At 35.0% G+C, this 24,979-nt stretch overlaps 2 protein-coding genes and 1 non-coding gene across 4 annotated transcripts; 1 reads left to right on the forward strand and 2 right to left on the reverse strand.

The window, feature by feature from the left end:
* Positions 1–91: 91 nt before the first annotated feature.
* Positions 92–24,878, forward strand: LOC106674043. The gene is made up of 7 exons (XM_014406483.2): positions 92–180; positions 248–362; positions 5,622–5,669; positions 23,803–23,876; positions 24,018–24,224; positions 24,361–24,560; positions 24,635–24,878. Exons 2-7 carry the CDS (start codon positions 343–345, stop codon positions 24,800–24,802), a joined length of 717 nt encoding a protein of 238 aa, XP_014261969.1. The 5' UTR covers positions 92–180; positions 248–342; the 3' UTR covers positions 24,803–24,878.
* Positions 5,948–7,040, reverse strand: LOC106674040. 2 transcript variants are annotated; one of them, XM_014406480.2, is made up of 3 exons: positions 6,712–7,035; positions 6,526–6,643; positions 5,948–6,456 (listed from the first exon to the last, which is right to left on the reverse strand). In XM_014406480.2, exons 1-3 carry the CDS (start codon positions 6,958–6,960, stop codon positions 6,008–6,010), a joined length of 816 nt encoding a protein of 271 aa, XP_014261966.1. In that variant the 5' UTR covers positions 6,961–7,035; the 3' UTR covers positions 5,948–6,007. The 2 variants fall into 2 exon arrangements, with proteins under 2 accessions (XP_014261966.1, XP_014261965.1); XM_014406479.2 differs by having other exon boundaries at positions 5,948–6,643; positions 6,712–7,040.
* Positions 15,232–15,303, reverse strand: Trnam-cau. Its single transcript has one exon. It is a non-coding gene; the product is annotated as a tRNA-Met (tRNA).
* Positions 24,879–24,979: the final 101 nt, after the last annotated feature.

Below are 24,979 nucleotides of genomic sequence, written 5' to 3' on the forward strand. Positions count from 1 at the left end.
AAATTAAACAGACATTTTATTTATTAACTCTCTTAAAATATTACACTGAATTAGAAACATTTTAATATTAATGAGATTTTTCTTTATTAACCATATGGCAAAACCAATTTTGTTCAATATTAAATTAAACAACTGTTTCCACCTTTGAGTTTTCAAGGAGAAATTATCTTAAACAAAAATGTAATCCTTCAAAACGCTTATTAATTAACAATCTACACCCATTTGACATGCAATTCATTTGCTAAAGGCGAATATTCGTTGTTACCGAAATATGCGGAGAAGATTAGAAAACACGGAAGTTAAACAAACGAGTTCAGGTTCAAGGATAATTCTGTCGAAAAAATGGGTCAAATAATTACAAGGTAAGCGTCATTTTATTTGACGTCCTATTATCCCGAGGTGTTGTACAATTTTCAACCGGTTCCCGTTTTCGACACTGAAAACTTTTCGTCCGTCAGCAAAACATGTGTTAAGAAAATAAGTTTTGGCAGTTTGAAACGCAATAATAAAATAATACATAGGTAGACTTAAAAGCAATAGAAAGTCAGTCAGACAGGCAGTAATACAAACAAAACGGCTGAAAAACAAACGGCCAGTCGATCAAAATTAGCCAGAGAAACCTTAAAAATAATGGAATATATATGCAGACCCAGAAGTCAAATGTACATGTTTATTGTAAACTATCCCTAAAACAACCTACCTAGATAAACAGTCAAAAATCCATTCATAGACGGCAGACAGACATACACACGATTTAAACTAAAAAGCAGAGGCTATGGACGTGGGATCACCAATTTTAATTAAACTTTACATGAAGTTATAGGACGAAAGATATTAGACATATTTTTTTTAGCAAGAATCAAAGTTGGTATTCTTTTTTGCATTCTAAAAACCCCAAATACAAATTATTGGAAAAATAAACAATTTATAGAAAAGATGAATGGTGGAGTGAGTGCGGTGTTCAATCCTTTTTAAAAAGATAGTTCCTAATCACAGTAAGCGTACTTACTGTGTATGAAGTACTTACTGTGAGTAGGAATGAGTAGGAATTATCTTTTTAAAAAGAATAAAAAATTTGCCACGAAATTTTCGCCCACCGATAGAAAATCATCAAAAATGGTCATAACTTTGAAACACCATCGACTATCGGAAACTTCTCAGAGGTTTAGAACCTTATAGGCTGCACGTAATGGCACAAACTGGACACAAATTAGACCCAGAAAAATGAAATAAAAAGTTTGAACAGCTCTTTGTTATTTCATCCTTCTTTCTCTTACTTATAATGACATAATATACAAATGACAAAGCCTGAAAGAAGAATTACGCTTTTCAACAGTTGTAACGTTCAATTTGGATAAAATGGAGAAGACTTCCACAAAAAGTGGAATTGGCAAAAAAATTGCGTCCGGCGAATCTAATGACCATAATAAGAATAATGAGTATTTTTTATTGTTATGAAAATTAAGGGTGCTTAAAACTAATCTGAATTGTTTTTAACAAAAGATAAATTTGTTTACCTACTTTATTAGTAACGTCTTTTGGTTTCATATATCTAACCTTATTTCGTACGATTTGGCGTTTTATTTTCTTATTTTTACAAAGGGACGACCAGGTTGGTTGTGACACGGATTAGGATCAAACTTTTTTTTGGTGATTCTACACTCCAAAATATTGGACACGTATCCGCCAATTCTTATGAATAGGCCCTGGTTTCGCCAAACAAATGTATTGAAAGTTGAAATTTTACGTTTTTTAATATTATTATTTCGCTGTTCTACTTGGCCAAATCAACTATATGAATATATCATTTCACATAATTTTTTATGTAGAAGGCAATAAAAATATAGTGAAAGCTATCAAAGTTTATCAATAACTAAAAAATTTCTAAAAACCAAGTAAACAAGGTCAAAATTTTTTCCTGAAACTAATATGATATTTTGTTTTAGCACCTCGAGAGACCCCTAAATATAAATTTTTGTCGTTATCGGAATATCTGATTTAAACGGTTGTAATTCAAAAAACGGCTAAAAGGATTTTAATGTCAAACGTACCATTTGAAAGTAAAGAAACGTAGCTTTTGAACGACGTATGTACCATAAAAATATATAAAAGGCTTCTATAAGAAAGTACAGAAAATGGGGAAAATTATTCAAAATTCAAACAAAAATGTTGACCAACGTAAATCAGACCGACAGCCATTCAGAGAAACATAGTAAGCCCTTAAAGTCTGTCCACAACCCCCTCTGACCACAGCCTGGTTTTTCTTTAACTACATGACAAATAAAAATTTTGGACTCTCTCAACACGACAGACAATGACACATCTACACGGAAAACAAACACTTTGAGCCCTGAAAATGATCTCAATAAAGATCGAAACGTTGGCACAATAAAGAAAATGTTTTTCTAAAACTACGTCACACCAGACCGCATATCACCACCTCCAAATAATTAAGTAACGGTCACTAAACACCACACATTTCTACATAAGAAAATTATTCTAACTGCAGACCTAAAATATAATAAATGTCTTTCCCTTCTAAACAGAAAATAAACAGGCTTTTTTTTCTTGGGGCCACCAGTGAGTATAGTCAGTCTACCTTTCTAATAGCCAGTCCAACTTTTCACTACGACTTTGCAGACACATAGGTCATGTTCTGATGTTTCTGCTGTTTCATGGCGGCACAGCAAGTTTCTGTCTCGCTTTTTGTCATTATTTAAGGTGATAAGTAAATGTGCAATGGACAGTATAAAGTCTATTATTATCCTTAATTCCAGCCTGCTAAGAGCGAGGTGTTGTCCCCATCAGTACCTGGGAATTATATCCCAGGCCCAGAAGGACCTCAGAGATCTCTTGCGACTAAAGCTTGTAAACATTACAATGCGAGCACAGCTTTCCAGACAGGATCCGTGGTCATACTTCCCATCTTTACTCATGGGTGTTGGGACGTTCGGACTTATCCCCGGGGAGATAGGCGCCAAGTGTTCTCAAATAGAACACCAGGAAGATTTTACATGCATGGATTTGTCACATCCCTTGGCTAGCGAAGTAGTGCAATGCTAAGGCTAACCATGTTCAGAAGTGCCCTAAAAAGGCAGTTTTGTGGTTTCCGGTACGGCCTTTCACCCCTGGAGAGATAGAGAAGGCACTCTATCTCCGGCTCCGGTTGGCCGGTACCCTCCAGCTAAGGTACAATTTGTTTACAAACCAAGACCACCACGAGCCCAACCTCAATTAGTAGAGCCGCTTAGATACTCTACTCCCGTGGTTCAGTATTATTTTTAAGAATATTTCGAATCCCGCTCGTGCCATTGACTTTTTTTCATCTCAACTAAAAACCTTAATTAATTGTAATGTATTAATTGGTCAAGCGGACCACGAAATTAGTGAATTATTTTTAAGGTGGGACTGATCGCCCACCCGGGATTTGTACGAACCCCCTACTGATGCACCCGTTGCCTGAGGGGTGTGGTTTCAGTAACCCAGGAAGCCTCTCCTAAAGCAGAGGGGGTAAGGAAACGAAAGGAAAATTAGGAAAGGACGGGTATGGTAAAGCAAGGGGGGAAATTTGCCTCCATACTGGTTACTCCCAGACACCAGGGTTGATGGTCGGAATTTGCGTAGGCCCACAAGGAAGGGTCCTTGGCCATTCACCATCGAGGCCTAACTTACCGGAGATATTTTAACTCAAAAAGTGATTCTTGAGTCTCAAAAAAGCCCACGACCGACCGAGCCCCGCTCTCAAGACCGCTAAAATGGGGCGGCTGCATAGGAAACAAAAATTGAGGGGATATGAAATTACATTTTATCTATAAGGTGGATGTCAGTTAAGAAGTTGAAAATTTTGTTTATTAACGTCGAATTATTATTGTTGAGTGAATCTTTGGGGGTTTGGTGGTGAGTTCAGACCTAAATGTATAAAGGTCAAAGGACAAGCTCGAGGCCTGCCGGCAATTTACTGTAAATTACACAGAAGCTGGAACTGCCGGCGAACTGCGAGAAGTTATAGAATGATGTGGGTCGATTAGATTTTGACAAAATAACAGATCTGACAGGCGACGTCTATGTTGTCTATTGGAGTTTACCTGCGTCGAGCTGAATATAATTCACAAGACTTGTACGAAATTATTTAATATTTTTACTTTTGAATAGGATTGACGATTTATAGTGTTTTTCTCTGCTATCCACATGCAATTGATCCGTATTCAATTCTAGATTGGATAAGAGTTGTGTAGACTCAACAATCTACTTCTCTCAGCTACCCAGCAGTTTGTAATTGACAGGATTGTTTTTTAGACGAAGTTTCCAGTTCAGGTGCTTATCAATGTTCAAACCAAAGTAGCGAACAATCTTCTAATATGACCAGCCTGCATTTTTAGGTTATGGAAAAAATAGGTTAGGTAGTCTTTTGGAGATAAGTACAGCGACCGTTTTTATTTTAAAGTCCTTAAAATAAGAACTTCACACTTGCTATACAACAGTCGATCAATTGCAACATAAATAGCATATAGTAGAACGTATTGTTTCAAATTTTAACAAAAAAGTTGTGAAAAATAATATTTTAAAAATTTCTTGAATAGGTGTAAAATTGTTGATTTCTTGGCAGTACTCTTCTGAAACTTTATTGTTATTACAAAGTATTTGGGAAGAAAAATAACTACATGACATTTTGTCTTTATTTGCGAGTTTATATGGCCGTTAAAAATATTTATATTTAAATTGTTGAAATAAATTGTTTAACGTTGTTAAATGTTCACCAGCCGAGTATCGGATGAGGGTCAAATTGGAGGTGTACGATGTCAGTCGGCGATATCCTCGGCAGGCCCTCTCTTTCTCTGATGAAATTGGCAAAATAATGGACGTTCTCCGTCGGTGGAAAGTAACCCGGTACGTGCTGAAGCTGCGGCTTCGTTACTAATGGGCTCATATGGACTTTATGACATGTAGGCGTCAATACTGACAACGACGGGTCGTACATTGGGCGTCCAAGGGCCGAACACAAAAAACCAAAAAGTAAAATTATTTTTGCCACCATCCTTCATCCGACCCGGACAGGAGGCCAGTTTAAAATAATACAATTACGAAATATTTCAAAATAAATTCAGAGCTGATAGAGCGGTTTTTTAAAGAAAGAGGACCAATAACAACATAATAGCTTCCGCCGTGTCCTCCCTTTTCTTGAAAAAGAGAAACAATCGCCTTGAAAAAAACAATTGCGATCACGTAATGTTTATTATATTTTCACTATTTTTGAAAACATTCCCTCAAAGGTTGAAAAACACTCCTCCCTTTAGAAACTGGAGCCACGATTGGAAAGCCTTGTCTTTTCTTTTCCAGATATTCAAACAAATCCATACTCTAGCCATACTTAATTCCACTGAATATTACTTTAGCATTATAATAATGGATAAAATCACAAATTTTTCTATGCAGATTTTTGGAAAATTTACTCTGCCTAGACAGATATTTTCAGTAAAACACCTTGGGAACACTCTCTCTTTCTCTCTCTCTCTCTCTCTCTCTCTCTCTCTCTCTTTCTCTCTCTTTCTCAGTTGATTTTATTAAAATAATTTAATTAAAGAAAATTTAGATATTAAGCTTATGGTCATTTATGTTAACAGGAGTGAAAAAGCACGTCGACTCTACGAATATTCTAAGTGGAGGAAATTGTGAGTACTTTATAACTTGATAATGCAATAAAATTGGCTATGTAAGTCGTAACTTAAATATCTAGTATTGTTAAAGAAAATATCATTTATGTGTTATAAATGGAAAATTACTGTTATTTAGATAAGATATTGCATAATTTATTTGTTTGTAAGCGTTGGCCAATTTTTCTCAAGCTGTTTCAAGATTGAGAACTATTTTGATTACTACCGTAATACAGCTGTAATATTCAAATCAAATTAAATATTGAGAAAAAGTCATATTTTTATTAAAGTTTTATTTTTTTTACAAAAAGTATAAAAAATGTTTACTGCGTCACCGGTTCACAAAATAAAACAGTTCACTGCTTGTTATCTGTCCGAATTATTTTCTTTGGCATTGTTGACAAAGTTCTGTTTAAATTCTGTTCGGAAACGGTTTCTTTGGATAGTGGCGCCCTTCCAGTCGGGGTTTCCGTTCTCAAATGGTTTTGTATGATTTCTTCGAGTTGTTGAATTTTCCTATTGCTCTCTTGCGTCATTTTCTTCGTGTCTTCGTGAAGACGCATAATCATCTCGTTCAAGTTGGAGTAAAACAAGTTGGGAAAGTGAAGTGCTGTGAGGCCCGCTGTGAAAGGCGATATTCCCCTGGACAAAGATCCGTAAGCATTTCCGATCTGGAGATTCTGTGCCGAAGGGTCGCCGAGTTGAAGGGGCATCTGTTCTGACATCCTCTGTTCTTTGTTGGCCGTCGCGTCGATAGGAGAGTTTTCGCTGTTTTCGTTACAGTTGCTGTTCATCCTCGGAACGCCTGCAGAAGACCTTTGGATAGATGGATTTTGCGGTCTTAATCCGTACGGAGGAATAAATATCGTCCTACCGTCTTCCCTCGAGATGCTTCTTCCTGTGAACTGGGCTGGAATGGACGCCATCTGACCGTTGAAAGATGCCAAGCCTGTTAAACCCATCGGGATGCCGTTCGGCGATTCGAAGTTGATCTGGGGAAAAAGAAAATCATATGAAAATAATTTATATTTTGTGCTCATTTGAACTGGTTTTCCTGTACCGTGGGTGTGTGCGTCAACTTTTCAGCTACGGATCTTCCGTTGTGACCTGCCTCCACCTGGGCAGAAGAGAGCGTCTCGCGGTTGACGCTTTGCGGCGTTCCGCATATCCTGGAAGGTGGCCTGTTCGCTGATTTGAACTCGAGGCAGACGGTGTCCGTCCCGCCTTGGCTCTCCCGGTAGATCCTTTGGCCGATTTCCCCCGACAGGGCCAGACCGATAAGAGAAAAGAGGACAATTGCAATTTTCATTTTGGATGGTTAACGTTTCGAATTGACCGCCAGACTGAAAACCGCCTTTTCTTCCTTCTCTGATTTAAAGCCGATTCGTTCGTTTTGATTTCACAACTGCTGACCTAATGCCTTTTACTTTTTATTTCCTAATAACAAAACAATTGTTGAATAACAATGTTTACTATTGTTAAATCCGCTACATCTCAATAAATCCTTTTACAAAAGAGTTTTCCATCGAAAGCCCCCTCAAACTTAACAATTAATGAAAACTTTCGTAAGTCATGGCCATTTTTACAATCATCCCCAATATTTAATTGCAGATGTATATACAAGATGGTTACTTAACCCTTTAAAAACTATTGTTTACCCTGTTCTGCACCTATAGCAAGCTGTGAGGCCCAGTTATATCCACGTTTGTATTGTACTTCCCAAAGTCCTGTTTTGATAGTGATACCACAGTCTTTCGAGTGTTGGGGTCTCTTCTGCCTTTTCGCAGAATGTACATGTACCGTGCTGTTTAATACCATTCTTTCTCAAATGCCCATTTAGTCTGCAATCCTGTTGGGATTCGGAGTCTTTCCACGCCTCGCAAGTAGGTTTTTGATTTATTGGCCCTCTCTTGTAAATACTATATTTTTCCGATACTGCTTGTTAGATTTGTTAAATATGACCTGATGTTGAAGAATCACAGAATTTACCTAATAAAAAAATGTTTATTATTGTTAAATCCACTAAAACTGAATAAAAATGTTATGCCTTCGTTTCCCTTCTATTCCTAAATCATTTATGACCTACATTGCTTTGTAGATGTCGAAGAAATACAGAATTTTCACTCTTAGCAGATTATTGATGATACGGTAATGACAACTACGGCAATGATAAGCTAATAGCTTCCAAGCTTTTTTTTTTCTTATAATATTTTTTTGTTGAATTTAAATAATTTGGTCGAAATCTAAGTTTATTTCACGCCATCGTACCAAATCCACATCTAATTAGAGGATTATCGGCATTTCCCAGAAGTTTTATGATTTTATTATACCATAGTCTTTCGAGTGTTGGGGTCTCTTATGCCTTTGCGCAGAATCTATTTTATTTATTTATTTATTATTTTTCAATCCCCTAAAACTGGCATAAAGCATTTTATGCCTTCCAAAAATTTTATGATGTGAAAGTTCGATGGAATCAGGTAAACAGGAATTACCGATTATCCCCCTAAATCTATGGGCTAATTATGACACTCACCGAATCCAATATAATTTATTATATAATGTGGATTTATTAGTATAGTACATTTAATGTGGAACCATTTTGCTGCAGAAATGCGTAAGAAAATGCAAACTTGGGGCTCCAATTGAGTTGTTCACAGCCAAAAATATAGCAAATGATCGCATCTTAGTTCGGGCTGGAAATACCACAGTAAAACGGTACATTTTGAGACATTACATACACTTTTTTTTAATACATAAACCATCCAGATCCCCGGCCTACACATATCATTGATGGAAATCCAACCTGACCGAGATTGCCTATACTCCCTAATCCTTGAGTTGATACGTCCAAAATTGGTCAATTGATCAACAGGAAAATCTTCTCGGAATTTTACATTGACTTTACATTTTGCAACGACACGCAAAATCGTCAAAATTTCTTTTTTGGAGGAACGATATTGATCCATTTGCAGAACAAGCAGAAGAATATAAGTTAAGAAATCGGGCGACCACTTGACCCTTCGAGATCTTAATTTTAACTTGAGATGTTTATTAGAGAAGACACTCATACGACCAATTTTTTTTTTTTTTTAAATAATAAATATTGGATTAAGAAATCAACCTAATTGTTTGTTTAACACTCAATCAGTTGATAAAAATATTAGCTCGAGGTCAACTTTAAAATATTATATGTACTTTTCTGAGGGTACAGTTTACGATAAATGTATGACAGGTCACCTTAAGATAAAAGATAATTTTTAAAATATGTGGTTAAGGCTCGGGGCCCTGAAAAGGTGCACCTCGTGCCCTCATCCACGTCCCTCTCTCAATCCAGGATCCTTCACTCTTCCCAACCCTTGGTCCGGGCGCAAAATAACGGTGCAGCCCTGAGAGCGTGGCAACTTCTCTAAAGCACAAGCTGTACTCGTGTCGGCATGAGGCGGCGGATGCCTTATCAGAGGCACACATGGGTTAGGGTACCAGATTCTGTCTGCCCAGACGGGGGAGGGTGCATAACCATCTGTACTACGGGGTAACAGAAATAATCCAAGGTTCAGTCCCTGTTACACTGGGAATGGACTCGTAGTGGTTCGTGGTGACGCCCCTGGCGGGAACTTTGAGAAGAGGCTGTCTTCTATCAGTGACCTTCGCACGAGACTTGCTTATGACCATCGTTATACACCCGGCCTCACGGGATACGGACCGAAGCGTATAAGCGTTGAGGACGCTATGATTACGCTGACAGGGTCCCTCGAATGCGTGGGTAGTGAAGGGGGCGGATGGAAATGGGTAGTGAATCGGTTGCGCCTATTCGAGTAGCTTTGCACACAGGTGTAGGCTGAGCTCGATTGGCGGCTTTTACCGAAGACAGTCTCCTCTAGGGGGTGGTTAGCAATTCCTTTTTAAACAAATCGCGACCGGAGCGGATCCGGTATTTTCTACGCTGGGGAAGCCCCAATACTCTGGGAGATAGAGAGGCCTTCTCTATCTAAGGAGTGTGCGGGAGACCAGGCTGATGTATTTCGGCTTAGGTAGCCCTTTGCGCGCGGCATACGATTCGATGCTAATGCCCACGACACTCGGAATGATCAAGCGGGGAGCGAGGTTGTCTTGGCCTCTCGGAGCTGGCTGCCTCTACTCCAAGGCTGCGACAGTAACACACTTCTGTCGTATGCGGAGGTACGTCAGCTCTCATCTTGAGAATCAAAACGTTCGATAAGGCCGAATAGACTAGGTGCGGATGTTAAAGATCTTCATTGTCCTTTTAAGGAAGACCGAGTATACGGAAAAGTAAATGATCTCTCTCTCTCTCTCTCTCTCTCTCTCTCTCTCTCTCTCTCTCTCTCTCCCTCTCTCTCGCTCTCTCTCCCCCATCTCCCCCATCTCCCTCTATATCTATCGTACAGTCGATAGGTGTCTCAAATCGTAGAAAAGTGTATCATCTCACCCGATTAAGAATAAGCCATTACTTTTGGGGAAAAGTCCGCTGATGTGTCCGGCATGCATGGAAAGTTCGCTCGATATGTTCCTCTTATTTTATGGGCTGCATTCCTTGATTCCATATAAAGAATGCCACCCGATATGAGAATATCGCTTGAGCATGGCAGCTAGTATATAGATTTTTTTGGAGGAAACAGACTGTATATTGCGTATTGTACTGATAGTAGTTTCGATTCAGAATGAATATATTTATCAGAGTGAATGTGTAGTGCAAGAAGGCCTACGTTGGAATATTGAATACCTCGGCGATCTTCAATTAAATCAGTTATACAGTATGGAGAAGTATCTATTACTCCACCACCCTAATTGAAGAATGATTTGACTCTGTAATTGGCATACAGTTTAAAAGTTTTATGCGTTTGGGCTGAAATTACCTAGTTGACGTCAAACGTGAGCCTCAGTTCGGTGGTAGGACGGATAGACCGAGATCTGACTGTATATGTGCGAATTGAGCTTTTAAGAATCAATCATATTCTCTCTCTTGCTTTATGTGCATATAATAAATAGAAATATCAAGAATTATATATGGAAACATATAAATAGTCTGTGATAGAACTGCAGAAACAGTTTTGTTGCTTTTTGTACTTGTTAAGGTTTTTGACCCAATCTGGCAAATTATTTGTAGAAGGATTGGTAATATTTTTTTAAATATTTTATTAAAATTAAGCTGATATTGTATCACACTGTTTAATCACTTTATTCTCTCTTTAAAATTTTGTCTAACTTTCCCAAATGAATCCATGTATCTTATATATTTGTACAATTTTGTATTTTAATGACCAAAAATCATTTTATAAGCATTATATGAGATTTCAATTTTTAATCGTCTTGCTCTACATGTTCATTAGGTTATCATAACACTTTAATTGATTGGGACAAAAAAATCACCTTTTTTTATATCGAATCGCAATTAAGGTTAGATAAATTGATATCTCCAGTAAGATATAACTTATGACGTGATTTTTTTCATGTATTTATTTAACTAAATAATAATTGTTAACAATGTGTGACCTCGCGATGGCATTTCTTGCCTTTGAACAAGAGGGTACTTTTCAACTTTTGGCAGTAACGTGGGTTAAGATTTAAAAAAAATCCCAAAAATAAGCAATCCAACTTTATTTGTACAAAGCAAAAAAGTTGAAATTCAACCATAATTTATTACAAACAAACTTTTTCCACGCAATAATTATCGGCTCACCCGTGATGTCAATTGAAAATTGATAATTCAGCTGTCAAAGTCGTTGAACGGACAGAATGTGAACATCGACGGGTAATAAAACAACTGCGCAATTTTATTTGTTTGCACTAAGTGTTTGTGAAACATGATTGAAACACGCGATTTTTCCACTGCGAAACAACGACATAAAAAGGAGCAAAAACCTTCCAATCATATTGTCTGGCGTTTCAATTACCAAATATGTCCTTTTATACAAAATTTTGCAATTACAGTAAAAATGTAAGATCTTACATGTCTAATGTAAATTAATAAATTCGATTTTGGTAATACTTGGCATCGTAAACTTATGGAAATTTAATCAATATGGAAATTTAAATTGTGCTGAATACAATCCGTTCGTCATGCCTTGCCAGAGTAATACTGAAACATTATAATTGTTAAAAATCACATGAAACACTGGTAAAAATATTTGTATTAGATAAGGATTGACAATACACCTCCACGATTCCAAGAATACCACTTTTCCGGAAACGCCCTAACGACGTGGATTTGTCACGTAGAAACGATTCGTTTTCCTTGTGTCAACAGAGTACGAAAGAGGAAATGCGTAGGTTTGTTGTTATCGAAGGGTTGACTTCTTGACACATCTTGAAGATGGATGTGTCACAATTGCGAAGTACCTATAGACAGTCAGTCTTGGGAAGAAGTCATATCAATCACATTGAAGTTAGAACCGGAGAACAGATTTGTTTTGCTTTTTTACGCTAAGTTGCACCAGAATCAGCGGCCAGATGAGCTCCAGCGATCAGTTCATGCTAAATATTGCCCTTTCCTAACTCATAAATTACTAGTAACAATATCTCTCTGTATAAAATGCAACGAAAATACCGAAAAAATGTTACCCAGGGGTTTCTTAAGTTGTTTGCATAAATTCATCGGGAATGGGGAAGGGGAGTTAAATTTGCTTTTCCAGTTGGCAAGGCTAATTGGATATATACAAGGCAACAATGCAACCAAGAAGCTCGTGGGCATCAGGAAAGTGAAAAAGTCTTACCTTACTCTGCTTATAACCTAACGTCGTGCCGCCTAACTAACACGCTGTTTAAGAGGATGATGTGGCAGAAAACTAAGAGGGTGTGAAATGAAGTTTTGGATATTCTGAAGAAGACATTTTTGGAATTATCCTATTCCAAACTTATTTAAATACATCAACAAGCAGTTCGCTAAAGAAGTGTGATTCGTCGAAAATGGAAATTTGATCTATTACCACATGGCAAGCCTTTAATTAACTGGATCAGCACATAGCACATCGTTCTCGTTTAAATGGGTAAAATTTGAAGAAATGGAAGGAGAAAGCGGCCTTACCTCACCCAACTTATAATCCTAACGTCGTTAGGGCCTGATCATAGGGCACCCTAACGTCGTGGCCACTTTCCCAAATGCACACTTTTCAAGGGGTTGATACCCTGAAAACTCAGATGGTGTGAAATAAACAGTTTCGAAGCCTCTATAGAGGACATATTCCTAACTTTAACCACGAAGATTTTAATACGTCAACCATCAGTTAGCTAAGATTTGCGATTTGTCGTACTTTGAAATTTGAACTTTTCCAAATTGGCAAGTCTTTAATCAACTGGATTAAAACAAAGCACTTGCCCATCATATTCGTTTGAAAAAGGCAAAATTTGAAGAAATGGAAGGAGACGCGTTCTTGCCTCACCCAACTTATAATCCTAACGTCGTTAGGACATACGGCACCCTTTTCAAAAGGATGATACCCTGAAAACTCAGATGGTGTGAAATAAACAGTTTCGAACAGACTTAAAAGGACATTTGTGAATCTTATCCTTAAACTCCAAGATTTTTAAGTACCTACATCAACAAGTAGTTCGCGAAGTATTTGCGGTTCGTTTAACTTTGAAATTTAATTTTTTCCCAAATGGCAAACCTTTAATTCGCTGGAATAAATAAATCTACTTGCACATCGTTCTCGCTGAAACAGGAGACAGCGTTCTACCTCACATTTTTCTTAAAAATTCCCTGACTTCTTGTCAATTGGCAATATGATGGCACACTTTTCAAAAGGATGATACTCTGAAAACTTAGAGGGTATGAAATGAAGAGTACAGAATAATCTGAAGAAGTCATTTTTGGAACAATCCTCCTACTTTCCATAATTTAAAGATGTCAATAATCAGTTCCTCAAGGAACTGCGGGTCGTCAAACTTAGAAATTTAATCTTTTTTCACTTGGCAAGCCTTTAAATCAACTGGATGTGATGGTCAAACATGATCAAACATCAATGATCAAACACTGCTCTTGTACATCGCTCTCGTTTGAAACAGGAAAAATTTAAAGAAATGGAAAGCCAGCGTTCAGCCTTACCCTGTTTATAACCCTAACGTCCTGCCAATGACACACTAGAAAAACTTCGATTGTTTGAAATTAATATTTTCTAATAGTCTGAAAAGAGTATTTTTAGAAAAATCTTATACTTAATCTCCAAGATTTATGTCCATCAACTAGCAAGATTTGCTGTTCTTCGAACTTGGAAATTTGATCTTTTCCCGGTTGTCAAGCCTTAATCAACTGGATTATGTAAAACAATCCACTTGTACACTTGTACTCACTTTTATTTGAAACAGGCGAAGTTTGGATAAATGGATGGAGAACGTTCTTGCCTAACGTTGGTTATAACCCTAACGTCGTGCCATCCGAAATATTTTGCCAATTCGGATGAAAGAATATTCGGAAGGGAACATTTTTGAAAAATTGTCAACCGTAAAAAGACGACTTTACCACTCTTAAGTTTGCCAAAATTCGCGGTTTGTCTAACTTAAAGAATTTGATTTTTCTTTTTATAGATGAAATTGAAATTTATTTTTTTCCTGTCCTAAGCTCTATCTCTTTCAACATTAAGAGCATCAACCAGAAGTTAAAATTAAGATTTGCGATATCGGTCAAATACAAGTCGTTTAAAGAAATGATGAAGCAAGTCACCGTGCATGCAGGACATTTTCGTTTCTCCCTGCTTATATCCCAAAATTGCGATAACAATTTTTGAAATTATGACACCTTGAAAACTAAAACTTAGATGTGGAATTAACATGTAAACAGGTTTTTTTTTCTTCCGATTTTCTCTTCGATTCATCTCCCATAGAGGTCATTCGTGACAATAACTTTTTTTTAAATTTAATTTTACGTCGATCATTTCATTTTAAAAATTCCAGGTTTTGTACGCTATTAATTTACTATAATTTTGTTTCTAACTTCTAGCGTGGAACTAATTTTTATTGTTCTCTTTCGGTATTTTCTTTCTTAACATTCCAAAAAACATTACCAAATTTAGCAACCTTTTTTACACATTTGATGTAAACGTGTAGTGTCGGTTGTTTTGCTAGGATTAATAAGGTCAATGTAAAAACAAATATGTAATAGAACATGGTTATTCGCTGTTTCTGTTTTCTCCCCTCGGACGGACAACAAACAAAAGTTGTAATTCAAAATATTGTCGCGATGAAATTTCATTTTTTGATAAACGTCAACTAGCCACGGTGGTGAGAGATTGTTAACAAATATCATTTTTTGAACCAAATATATTTTTTTTAACATGTTATAATTTATAACATTATATTTTACGTCAAAAGAAATTTAGGCCCTTATATAAAAAAACGAAACGAAGTCATTTACCTTCAGCATAAAAAAAACTTTATATAAAAATAAAATAGCAGAGCGTGGTTTCGATATATAAAAATAACATTTATTCAACCAAATATATTTTTTTAACGTGTTGAAATTTATAACATTCTATTTTACGTCAAAAGAAATTTAGGCCCTTATATATAAAAACGAAACGAAGTCGTTTACCTTCAGAATAAAAAAAAACTTTATATAAAAATAAGATAGCAGAGCGTGGTTTCGATCCACGGACCTCTGGGTTATGGGCCCAGCACGCTTCCACTGCGCCACTCTGCTACGAGTTCGTTTGCCCCATTTAAGGGCCAAAACTTTGTACGAAGTTTTAAGTACAACTTCACGCGAAGTTTGAATAAATTTTAAAAGTTTTTACTTTATTCGTCGTTCACAATAGTTATTTTACTTCTCAAAAGTCAATCACTATCAGCAACAATATGTGTGAAAGTGTATTGAAACCTTTAAATTTAAAAATACTTCGAGAAACTATTTCCCTTGATATACAATCATTTAAGGTCATATTGGTATTCATCGATAGTTAATTTTTATATATTTGTTTTATATCTATCTTCCTTTTTTTGTGCAACCTTTTTATCCAATTCTTTGTTGTTTTTTTATTTGATTTTATATTATTTAGTTACTTCTTTTATTGTTTGTTTGGTTGTTTTAAGTACAACCTATATTAGCCTATTTTTAACAAACTATTTTAGCCGTTTTCTAATTGTTTGATTGATTTTTTGACCTGCAATTTATTTGTCTTTTTGAGTGTTTGATTGCTTGACCGCCTATTTATTTATTTTTTGTCTAATTTTATGTTTGACTGTTTCATTTTTTAATTATTTACTTACATGTCTAAATGACATTTATGATTGTTAGATTTTCTGTTTATTTATTTGTTTAATTCATTGTTTTACCGCCTATTCATTTAGTTGTTTGCCTAAATGTACGTTTGGTTTCTAAATTGCCTATTTATTTAGTTGTTTACCTTATTGTTGGTTTCACTGTAAATGTACTTTTTTATTTTCTAATTGTGTTTTGTTGTTTGATTGTCTATTTATATATTTTTTGCCGAATTTTTAATTTAGTACTGATACTGTTTAGTTGTTCGTTTAATTGTTTGTTAGGGTGCTTGATTTCTTAATTACTTGTTTCAATTGTTTATTTTGTTGGTTGTTTGCCTACTTATTTAGTAGTTTGTCTTATTGATGGTTTCATTCATCCATGTACTTTCTTCATTTTCCCAGTATTTCTTTATTTTCTAATTGTTTGTTTGACTGTATATTAGTTGTTCTTTGTAGTTTGTTTAACCAGTTGAGCGTCCATTTGTATGCGTTTTTTTTTCTGTTTGTTGGATTGTTAATTTTTTATTTATTTAGTTGTTTGTCTAATTTTTAATTTAGTAGTGTCACCGTTTAGTTGTTGTCTTATTTCATATTTATTTAGTTATTTGTTTCAATTCCATGTACCGTTGTTTGTTTGTTTATTTGTTTTAGTTCCTTTTTCTTGTTTGACCGTCTATTTATTCAGTGGTTTATAAATTATTAATAATTTATTAGTTTGACGCCTATTTAGTCGTTTGTTTTGTTGCTTGATTATCTGTTTATTTAGTTGTTTGTTTAGGTTTTCCATTATCTATTAATTTAGTGTTTTTCTTACTGTTTGTTTGATTGCATGACCGTCTATTTATAAATGTATACGTCTTATTGTTTATTTGTTTGTTTGATTTTTCTAATTATTTAGTGGTTTGTTGGTTTTTTATTATCTACTAATTTAGTGATTATTCTGTTTTGTTTAATTGTTGTACCATCTATTTATAAATGTGTTTTTCTTATTGTTTGTTTGGCTGTTTGGTTTATTTTATTTATTTTATTTTTTATTTTAATTAGATTTGGACTTGCTTGTGATTGTCGTCTATGTATTGAAAACTTAATTTATTTGATTGTTCTTTTGTTCATCTGATTATTATTTTTTCTGCATGTTTCTTTTATTTATGCAAAATATTTATCACTTGTTTTCTTATTTGGATAGTTCCCTGTTTTGCTATTTGCACTTTTTTTATATAATTTGCCTACTTGGTTGTTTGTCTATGTTTTATTTTTATATTTATTTTTATTTTTTTGCGCTTATGTATTGATTTGTTTCGATCATGATGATGATATATATTCATATTTTTGTGTATTTGTTGGTTTATTTGTTATTTTATTTGAGCCAACAAATTTTTTTGGCCTTTAGCTACTCATTTATTTTTGTATTCACGTACATATTTAGTGCCTTAGTTTTATAAGTGCGTAAATTCTGTGTAGGGCTATTCAAAGATTCTGCAACTAATTGAACGGAAACTAAATGTTAAAAGAAATTGTTACAAAAAAAGCTTCTGAAAAAAAAATCAAAATATTATTTCAACATGCTTAGAAAGTTAAAATTGTTGAAATAATTTTATAATAATATTATAAGAAAATTTCTAATATTTGGCACATTTGGAAAATTTGTTGTCGTACGCCTCAGACGATCCGTTGAAAAATGTTAGAGAAACAACGTTCAAAAACATTGCTGAACCACGAACCCTTGGAAAAAAATATAAATATGTATTTTTCAAAAAGACACGTTTATTATTAAAATATAAGTATCGACCATCGTCAAATAAAACAAAAGTGAACGTTATTTGCTACAGTGCCCATTTAACGTTTCGAATAATCCTATATACTTTAACAGATATATTTTTTTTAATAGTAGATGTGTGCTTTAAATAAAATATATGTACTTACTAGATCAATAAAATAAGTTAACATTCGATTTTAAAAAAATTAGATGAAAAAATTACAATTCATGGTATAAATAATTTATTACAAGTGACGAGCAATTACAGCTCTTCGCCTAGGCAAAAAGATAAATATTATTTCAAATAATTAAACAAATTCAGTCTGCTATGAAAAAATAAATTTAAAATAAGAAGAAAAAGAGTTTATGAGAAAACGTCGAAGTTCACAAGTAAATTACATCTTCAAAACTTTTTTAATAATATATATGAAACATTAATTTTTTAATCTCTTGTTGTTTAATTTTTAATAATTTTGTCATATATGCAATTTAACTAGGACACTGGAGCAACCTTAAATTACGAAATGGACAGTTGTTCCTTGTAAACTGAATATTTCAGTTATGACTGAAATTAAATAAAATCTTCCTCTAGATATTTAAGGAAGATTTAAATTTAACAAGAAATTTCGAAGAAAGAATATTAACAAGATTTAAATAATAATTTTTTCTACTCCTTTGTTAAGTAATTAATTGATAAATTTAAATGGAATTAAATTAATCAATACAAATCTAATTATCTAAATCCTTGTATTTTCTTAAAATTGGACTATACAAAAGCATTTTAGCAAAAAAAAAGGACGTATTTTTCTTCAACTGATAAAAAGAATTTCGCCTTTTTAGTTCAAGAATCAAGGCAAAAATTTTTAAAAGGAAAAAATAACAATGTTTTTCAATAAAGATTTGGTTAAGTTTGTCTCCCCTGATATATAACTTTTTTCAACGTTACCAATTGAACTTAAGAACTGTGCAAGTTCTGCAATATTATTATTTGCTTGAATTATCAAGAGTACCAGAAATTAGAAAAGATATGGGGGTCTTTGAGGTGATGACTTGTAGTTTGGTCGTTTCCGATCGGTCTGCCTATCCTCGCTTATTTGGTTTATCAGGCACGTTCAGCTTCTCGCCGTCTTCAGTGGCTGTTTTGGTTCGGTGCCATCACCTACACTGACGTGAACATTACTGACGTCAAGCCAAGTGAAGAACAGCCTTTGGATGGAGCACCTCAGAAGGATCCAGCACGCTCAAATTCTAAGCCTCCGAATAAGTGCAGGTCAAACGACCAGTTAAAGTGGAATATCTAAAAAGCGTAAATACCACGACATCTACTTAGATTTGGGATTTGTAGAGGCTAATGAGGGTAAAGCCCAATGTGTTATTTGCCCGAAAGTCCAAAACAGTTCAATGGTTCTTCGTCATTTTGAGGAGATACACCCAGAACGCACGGAGAAACAGACTGATTTTTTCATTAAGAAGCGTACTGAACTGGCTGCTTCTCAAACCTTCGTTAAGTCTCATAACTGTTAATGAAACTCACAAAAAGGTCTTACTTGATAAGTTATCGAGTGGCACAGGAATGTAGTGCCGCTGAAACCCTCATAAAACCGTGTGTTAACGATATTGTATCTTGCATACTTGACGAAAAAGCAGTAAAATTTATGTTTGGTGCCATTATCATGCAATACTGTCAAAAGACGGATACTTAAATCATCAAATGATGTGAAAGAATCGCAGATTTCTCGAAGCCTACACAATTTATTTTCTCTCTAAATCGATGGATCAACTGACGTCGTCGCGTTGGCTATTTTATTAGCTTTTGTCCGTTGTGAATACTCGGGATGTTCGAGGAGGATCTTTTCTTAACACAAACCATTCCTGCCAATGCGACAGGTGCCGAATATTCAGTTTGTTGGACGATTTTTTTACAACTAACGAAATTCCTTGGTCTAATTGCATGAGTGATTACTAAAATAAAAGATAAATCGAAAAATTGCAGCAGCAGTCATAGTGTACTCAGATATGAAGTTATGCAATAATGCCATCCTATTTTAAGAAGGTTTTGGATGAGACGGTTTAAATTACTAACTACATCAAGTCGTGGCCATTGAAATCACGACTTTTCACAATACTGTGTGACGAAGGGAAGTCTTCAGCATTCCCTGCTTCTCCATATAGAACTGAGGTGGCTACAGTTCAGTAATTACATTCTGAAGTCTTATCTCCGTTGATGGACCACAATTTCAAATTGGCCAACGATTTCAAATATAAGAATTGGCAAGGTGTACTGTCGTATTTATCAGATACTTTCATGAAAATGAATTAAATGTGTTTTTCTTTTCGTGGGAAGTGTATCAACTTTCGATACAAATGACAAAGTTCGCGCCTTCAAAAGTAAAATCCAGTGTGGGTTGAATTTGTTGAGAAGGAAGAGGTGGAGTGTTTTTCCTGCGTTAAACGATAGGTTGGTTGATGAAATGTATGAACACCTTCGAAATTTGGAGACGTCTTTTGTGCACTACTTCCCAAACAGCTCGATATAGAATGCTAGAAGACCATGAATGGTGGTCACAGTTTTCAGTTTTGACAAAGCCAATCAGTCTATCTTCAAGTGTATACGAATATTTGATGTACATTACTTCAGACTCCACCTTGAAATCTACTTTCGAATCCGATACCCCCATCTTTGGCTCCGCATTGAAAAAGCAAAACGTATTCTTTCATTTGCCACAAGTTATACGAATCCGGATTTTCCACCTGTACAGCCACCAAAACAAAATAAGCTGTCTAGATGCTGAACCCGACATCCGTATCCAACTTTAAAAAATTAACCCAAGATATCCAAATTGTGCAGGCTAAAACAACCTCACTCTTCCCGTTAATTCATTAATCATTAATTTTAAAATTATTACTTTTGAATTTGGCTCGATTTTGACCTACATGTTGATTCCGTTCTGTCCACTGTCCAATTTGATTTTTGCGTTCCGGATTTTATAAACAAAATTGAGTATATTAATCTAACATTTGTTTTCACAGTGATCACCTAATTAGTAATGGACTGAGGGAGAGAGAGAGAGAGAGAGAGAGAGAGAGAGAGAGAGAGAGAGAGTGAGTGGGTGAGTGAGTGAGTGAGTGAGAGAGAGAGAGAAAGAGAGAGAGAGCGAGTGAGAGAGAGAGAGAAAGCGAGTGAGAGAGAGCGAGTGAGAGAGAGAGACTTTTATTTGCAGTAATAATATTTACAACAATAGAAAAATTATACAAATGGACTAAGTCCGTCTGTCGGAGGTCGTTGCAAAAAGAAACAAGAATATATGTACAATGGCGTCTTAATTGTACTATTAATTACAGTAGTACAATTACTCACTACGTCTAAATTGTCTTAACATTTATCACTTCTACAAATTATAACAATAAAAAAGAACTAAAATTAAGAAAGCATAAACTGAATATGAAAATTAACTTATACTCGAGGATAAAATTAAAATTAATAAGATTTTCAATTAGTTAATCTTTTTATGTAAGGTATTGGTTGAAATGAAAAGTCAGTGATACGAGCGGGATTCGGACAGCCGAAGGTCGTGGGTTCGAATCCCGCTCGTGACACTGACTTTTCCATTTCAACCAATACATTACATAAAAAGATTAATTAATTGAAAGTTCTTCAATCGGACCACGAAATATAATGGATTAATAAGAATAATAAAACAGTAAAGAAAAAACAGAAAAAAGAAGATATAAAGTCAACATAGGTTACAAATAAAACCGATGAAGACACAAATAAGCAAAAAAGAAAATTGATTTACATAGAATAAATGAAATTAACAGACAATTTTTGCAAAGTATAAGAAATAGCCATTTCATTAGTAATGGACTGGCTAATTTATAAAACTTTAATTTACTACATAGTATAAATATCTATTTTTAAATAATGAGAGAGGTCCGCCATGGATTTTGTTCTGTGAAAGAGCTAAAAAGTTTGAAAATCCCTGGCCCCTTTCTTCCACTGTGATCTATTGTGGCTTGACCCTTCTTTATTTCCATACTCAAGAAAGTACATTAGTAGTTAAGCACATTCCAAGGGTGCTTCCTATAAATGAAAATTTACAAGGTAAAATTAAAACCTGCTAAAGTTGGATAAATTTCCTATAAAACGAAAAATCTCAGTTTTATAAAATGAATAAATAATTACGTGGGAACCGACGCGGTGTAGTAAAAAAATGTGATTATCCCTCAAGGTGTTATTTAGTCGTTGCAGCCGTGTTATTTGTTTTCCCTCTAGAACGTGATTTCTTCAAAAAATAAAGTATATAAAAAGCCCAACCCCTTTGGCTTTGAATCATAATCGAAAATGAAGTCGACCAGTTTAGTTCTTCTGTGCGTCGTTGCGTGTTTTTCCGCCGTCTGCGGTGACTGGAGGCTTCCCGGCCTCAGGAGGCTCAGGACGCCCTATCTGCCTCTTCATTCTCCACTCAGCCCTCCTTGTTCCGGACTGCCTCTCCCTCTGGAAACGTCTCAGCTTTTTGGATCTACAGCCGCACACGACCTCTTCTCTTCGAGCTACTTGCCATTCCAGAACTCAGCGTCACTGAGAGTGCCCAAGACAGTCAAGTACAGCAGCAGCCCACTTCTTCCATCTTCTCCTTCCCTTACCAGCAGTTTTTTGCCCCTTCAGCAATCATCCCCCACCGTTCATTTGGGACAGTCTGATCCTTTCTCACATACCACATATTGTTAAAGACTTGTTTATATTATTTAACTTCTAAATATTTATATATGCACATATAGCACTAATGATTTAGTTGTAATAAATTAATTTAAAACAAAAACTCAATTTTATTTTCTTATTTCCTCCTTGAGAATTGTTTAAACTAACTTACCAAAAGATTTACCAGTGATATTTATACATCTATAAGTCAACATTGCTCAAGAGTTTTGATCAAGCAACAGTTAAAAGTTCTAAATGCTCCACCATTGTCCTAATCTTTCAAACCAATATTAAACAATTAGTAAGCAAGTTGGGAAAAGTAATAAATTATTTATTTGACATTGAAATCGATCTCTGTATCAATATCAACCTATGATATAATTTTCACCCTTAAGCATGTCACTGAATTGAACTGTATATAAGAGAACATGCAGGAAATTAAAACGCCCAATTAAACTGTTGGATTCATACTTGTGGACCAAATGCAGTTCGCGCGTGTTAAGTCTACTGCTCCCATCTTCATATAAATCTTTCCATGTGGTCTTTCTTCGTAGAGATTCACTACTTGAATGTTCTGCAATGTCAATCATCACTGTCATCTCAACACAAAGCATTCGCCTTTCATGTGATTTCCAGAGAAGTTTAGATATGTAGTACTCTAAAATCTCTCTCATAGACAATTCTGCTTCTGAGTCAAATGCAGTTTTGGGAGTTGCACAAGACAATGGTGCCCTCTGCTGACATACCACACCATGCTGGCAGAATCTTTTTTTTTTTTTAGACAGAACACTTTGCACATTATTCTATACAGATCCACTACTTAAGGTTTTTGAGCTGGTGAAAAATGCCACCAAAAGACAAATCACTGTCAAAGGACTTCTTCCATATCCTTCATGTAACTTCTAATTTGACAATAAACCAAATTATATAAGACACTTTTTTTTATTTAAAAAACCTGGCAGGACTTGAATCCTTCTACAAGATAGTAAGACTAACAGAGACAATTGTAGATCAGAAAACAAGGAAATCAGCACTATGCATAAGAATCCAAGAATCTTCTTGCAGACTTTGGATAATAGAGGTCTCAGGTTGCATTAAAGTCAAGCTGTGGCTTGGCAAAACAATTCTGACTCCAGATCATATGAAAAAAATGGCATTAATAAAAATAAAAATCTGCAAACCTGCAGATAGAAGACCACACAACAAATCAGCAGCAACTTTATTTATTATTTAGAATAACATATTTCAAGGCCTACAACAAAATAGCTAAAGAAATAGTACTATTATTTGGCAAAATAGTAATATGAATTAGAAAAACTAGCTTCTAAACAGCATGAATGACTACACTCTATAATCTACAATCTAAAATAGTTTATACTAGGATTTACCTACAAAAAAACTCTAAATAAATGTTTCATTTTCTTAAACATTAAATCAAACATTACTTTAACAATATAACAATTGTTTAATTCTTTTTATTTCAGTTTGCAAAACGAAATGAATGCTACTGACAAATCATTGGCTGTGGCCTTGGAAGTTGTTGAATTCTTGAAAGAAAGTAAGTACATTCATTTTAAATATTATGAATTTATATTTTAGCCACCGAACCCATTTTCATCTTAAAAATAATGTACCCATATAATTAATTAATCCAAATCAAGACTTGTATAAACACATTATTTGGATTTTCTTTGCTTAGATTTTAGAGAAGAAGGATTATTTAGGTACTCTGGAAGATGTGATACAAGGCAGAAAATATTAACGTGCATGATTAAAGGTGACAAAGTGTCAATCAAGCCTCTACTGCAAAGGAGCACTATCATAGAATGTGCCTCAGCTCTTCAAACATTCATAAGATATTTGAAACAGCCGATTATACCAGTTCGGGTGCAACAACTCGTTTTAGGTAAAACAAATTTTGTTCTCTTCCTTTGCTTTTTTATTTCATTGTAGTGCACTATTTGTGAGAACGTTTGTGGGTTTGACCAACTAGTCAGGTGCCAAGAGATCAAAAAGCTTTTCTAGACTTTTTTTCAGAACAGCTGACAACCCTGGAATCCCTGAAAACCTAGTGGCATCAGATGCTCTAGGGCTTCTTCAACAAGACCTTTCTGGGCCTCACTTGGAATTACTACTTTCCTTGTTTGAACTTATTTACTTGATATGCAGTAACTACCACAGGAACGAGTTCACGTGCGTCAGCCTGCCAATCACTCTCTTGCCAACGTTTTTCAATATAAAGGTAAGTATATCAACTACACAATTAAACATCGAGTCATTATTCATGTGAACAATTTTTTAAAAATATTTTTTTAGCAACCCTGGGGTCAGAAATGGCGCCAAGTTGCAACGAGGTTCCACGAGTTGATAATCAAAGCGCCGGAGTGGAGCAGGCAGAAGAAACACTATCTTTATAACTCAGATGCTCCCATAGGCTACCACTCATACATCAACCTTCTAAGACAAAGAATTGTAGCACATTAATAATGGCACCTTCAATATTTCTACCAAGATTTTTTTTCATTGTATTTCTATGATTAAATTGGCTTTGTGAACTGTATTTTAATTTGATTTTCAAATAGCATTAACTGTGTGTTTTTTCTGTTCCCACTTTTGATTACAGAGAGATAGTGTAAATAAACATAATATCTGGATTCCAGA

Source organism: Cimex lectularius, unplaced genomic scaffold (genome assembly GCF_000648675.2).
Source record: "Cimex lectularius strain Harlan isolate CLEC.00 unplaced genomic scaffold, Clec_2.1 scaffold128, whole genome shotgun sequence".
NCBI classification, from domain to species: Eukaryota; Metazoa; Arthropoda; class Insecta; order Hemiptera; family Cimicidae; genus Cimex; species Cimex lectularius.